Here is a 3,414-nt window from a genome sequence, read left to right on the forward strand (position 1 = left end):
GCCGGCACTCTCCTCTCCCCCTCTCCCCCTCTCCCCTCGCCCTCATCGCCGCAGCCCCGCGGAGCCCTTGCGAGTTCACGCAGCCAGTGCCTCGCTCCAGGTCGCACCTACTCATGGGAATTTCCAGCCGCAATGCCAGGAACACCGGAAACGCAGCCGTGAGAGCTGATGCCCGCCAGCTGAGCAAGGAAACACCCTGACGCAGCCCAGGAAATCTGAGTTCTCTTCATAACTTTGTCACCAACAATCAGGGCCCTGATCGAAAGTATAACTACCCGGGTACCTGAACCTCTCAACCGCTAAATGAAAACAAACTTAGTGATCGATCTTAAACACTGGAAAACAGGGGCTCCTGGGTGGCCCAGTCGGTTGAGCGTGGGGCTTCAGCTCAGCTCATGATCTCTGGGTTGGTGGGTTCCAGCCACACACGGGCTTACTGCTGTCAGTGCGGAGCCGGCTTTGGATCCTCTGTCCTCCTCTCTTCTCTCGATGCCATTCCCTCTCTTTTCTCGATGCCACTCCCTCTCTCTCTTTCTCTGAAAAATAAACATTAAAAAAAACTTTAGGGTAAAACAATTTGGGGGGCGGGGAGGTACTTACAGAGAATTCCTAGGTTTCATGCCCCAGGAATTCTGATTCAGTGATTCTGGGATGGAGGAAAGCATCCGCATTTTCCATAAATTTGCCAGGGAATGGCAATGCCACCAAGTCACAGACCAAGAGCTTACATGTCCATTAAGAGAGGTCTGACTTAAGTGTAATTCCATACAAAGGAATGCTATGCAGCTATAAAAATGAAAATATAAATATGCTATTTTGTAAAAAGGAATAAGATGAGCAATTGCGGGGTTAAGGAACAGGGGTGGAAGGAAATGTTTCGTTGTCCTCTATAACCCCATTAGGAGTATCACCTATTCCAAAATCAGTGTTTGGTGTTTCTTCCTGTTAACACTAGATAAGGAGTTGAGCCACACCTTCCTTTTTGCACCCATGATACATCACGCAAATGCGCTTTTGAACAGACACTCAGATCAAAGGCGCTGATGCTGCATCATCTTATGTGGGCCTTAACATGTCAGACCCAGTTCTGCTAATTCCAGGCTTCCAAGCAAACTGAGTAAAATTCTGCACAATATTTTCATCATTGTAAATTGGACTAAAAACAAACATTTTGTGACTGTATTTCTGGTCAAACTAGATAAACTCTTACTTCTGACGACGGCAGTGTAATAAATTAGCATGAAATGGTATGTATATAGTATAGTAGTAAATTGATCATGCGCACCTGCTTACACACTCAATTCTAATCTTATGTCGTCTTTCAACACCAGTGAAAGATTCCGACAGTGGTTTACAACTTCCGCACAGACGTAAGGATATAGTCTAAAAACTCTTCCCACTATTCAACTGAAGGAAAAGCGATATTCACTTCCGGGGCGGGGCTTCGGAGGAGGAGGGCCTTACATCTCGCTGTCCTGGTGCAGCGTCACACTGTTGGGACTTGAAACTTAATCAGTTTTCCAATTAAGGTCGTCCTCATTTGAGATCCACTCAAGGAAGGTCAAGATCTTGACACTGGAAGCCAGCCCCTAGAGTGGCATCATTGTTCTGCCTCCTAGTGGCCTATAAAAGTATCTCTTTACGCAAAGCTTCGGCTACCGGGCTGCACAGATACCGCGAATTCTAAGGGGCGAAGCCTCCGTGGGGGCGGGGCTTAGCGTGACATTTTGCGACTTTGGTTCCGCCGGCGTCACTTGCAATATCATTGGCGCAAATCCGTCCGTGTGAGGAGCCTGGGATTCCAACGCCTGAGGCCAAGCCCTGCGCCGCGTGCTGCGCCACCAGAACCTGGACTGAGGGTCTCCCGGGAGGCGCCCCCAGAACTCCCGGGCACTCACTCTGCGTCGCGCCGTACCGCACCCCGCCGCGCCCCGCCGCCTCACCTGTCGTCGAGACCTGTCACTGCGTGCAGGACCCAGCCCCTCACGCCCTCCGCCAGGCCCCCTGGCAGCGCCACCCGCAGCGCCGTCCAGGTGATGGGCAGCCGGCCCCGCAGCCCCAGCGCCTACCCTGCGCCCTGTCCCGGACCGCCGTCCGGAGGACCCGGCCCCGCCAAGCGCAGCCGAACCGAGGAGCTTGCAGGCCTGGAAGGCCTGGAGGGGCCCCCGGCCGCCGGCGCCCTCACCTCCGTGGTGGTTCTGGCCGAGGGCTGTGCCCTGCAAGTGCCCCTGGACGACGTGGACCTGGTGCTCGAGCCCGAGCCAACGTCGGTCCTGCAAGTGTCTGTCGGAGAGCTCACCCTGCTGCTGGTCCCCGAGGCCCTCCTGCGCTCAGGAGGGCAGGGCCACTCGCTTGTCGGCCTGGAACCCTGCGCTTTCCTGGGCGCGCCCGGACACGACGTCGCCGTCGAGCAAGGATTCTTCCGCGCATCTGTCCCACAGATGGCCCCCCAAGAAGAGGCCTACGAGGAAGACGCGGACCCCGCGTTCCTGTCGCCTCGGATGGACCCTGCAGCCGGCTCCGTTGCTGGGCTCCGCCCCTGCGCGGGAAGCGTGACCAACCCCTACCCTGTGGGCCAGGTACCAGAGCCTCGGTCTTGGGCCCCCACTCCTAGTCCAGAGAGACGCTCTTCTTTCCGCTACTTCAACCTGGACGTCCACCTTCTGGAGCCCTTCCCCAACTCGCCACTCCAACCTCTACCTGCCTCTCCGAGTCCAGGTCCCCACGCGCGCCCCCAGCGCCCTCCGGGTCCTTCTCGCAAGGCCCGGAGACGCCTGTTCCAGGAATGAACTGAACCCACAACCCCTAGCCACCTGGTAGAGACCTTAAAAGAGTCTTTTAAGAGCGCTGTGTGTACTTTGCACAACCTGCAAGAATCACCAAGCATGAATAATGGACAGATGCTCTTTTGATGGAAGCTGCATTGCAAAATTGTGGATCAATGGTGGTGGAACAAAACATCTGGAAGGAAGTCACAGAAGCAAAGAGATGCTGTTTTAAGTACAGTGTACTTTTAGACATCTGACATGCTGCTTAGGTTGTTTTCTCTATAAAGGTTGCCCTTAAGTAGCTGCATTCTCCCTAGTTTTGCTTCAAACCCCAACTTCAGCACTTTTTCTAAAAACCCATCCTTTCCACAGCACTCTACCACAGCACCTCTTCTTTCCAAATTAAAGTAATTACTTTTGTTTTGTTTTGGTTTTTGCCTAATGTATTTTGGCCCTAGTGTGCATGCTAGTTTATGACAACTTTGCCATTTTGACCTCTCAGTGGCTGTAGATGCTTTTGGAGAATCTAACAAATAGGTGTATGTGGACAAATGTTTGTTGGCTACAAACACACAGAATGAGGAGCGATGATATGTGCCCTCCTTTTTTTAATGAGAAGGCTATCAAATGGTTTAACTCTACTGCT

The 3,414-nt window shown here is 53.0% G+C and overlaps 1 protein-coding gene across 1 annotated transcript; it reads left to right on the forward strand.

Moving 5' to 3' along the window:
- The first annotated feature begins 2,036 nt into the window (after positions 1-2,036).
- Positions 2,037-3,163, forward strand: LOC132682710 (proline-rich protein 23A-like). The gene has a single exon (XM_060637951.2). It carries the CDS (start codon positions 2,037-2,039, stop codon positions 2,787-2,789), a length of 753 nt encoding a protein of 250 aa, XP_060493934.1. The 3' UTR covers positions 2,790-3,163.
- Positions 3,164-3,414: the final 251 nt, after the last annotated feature.

This window comes from Panthera onca, chromosome C2 (genome assembly GCF_046562875.1).
Source record: "Panthera onca isolate mPanOnc1 chromosome C2, mPanOnc1 haplotype 2, whole genome shotgun sequence".
NCBI lineage: Eukaryota > Metazoa > Chordata > Mammalia > Carnivora > Felidae > Panthera > Panthera onca.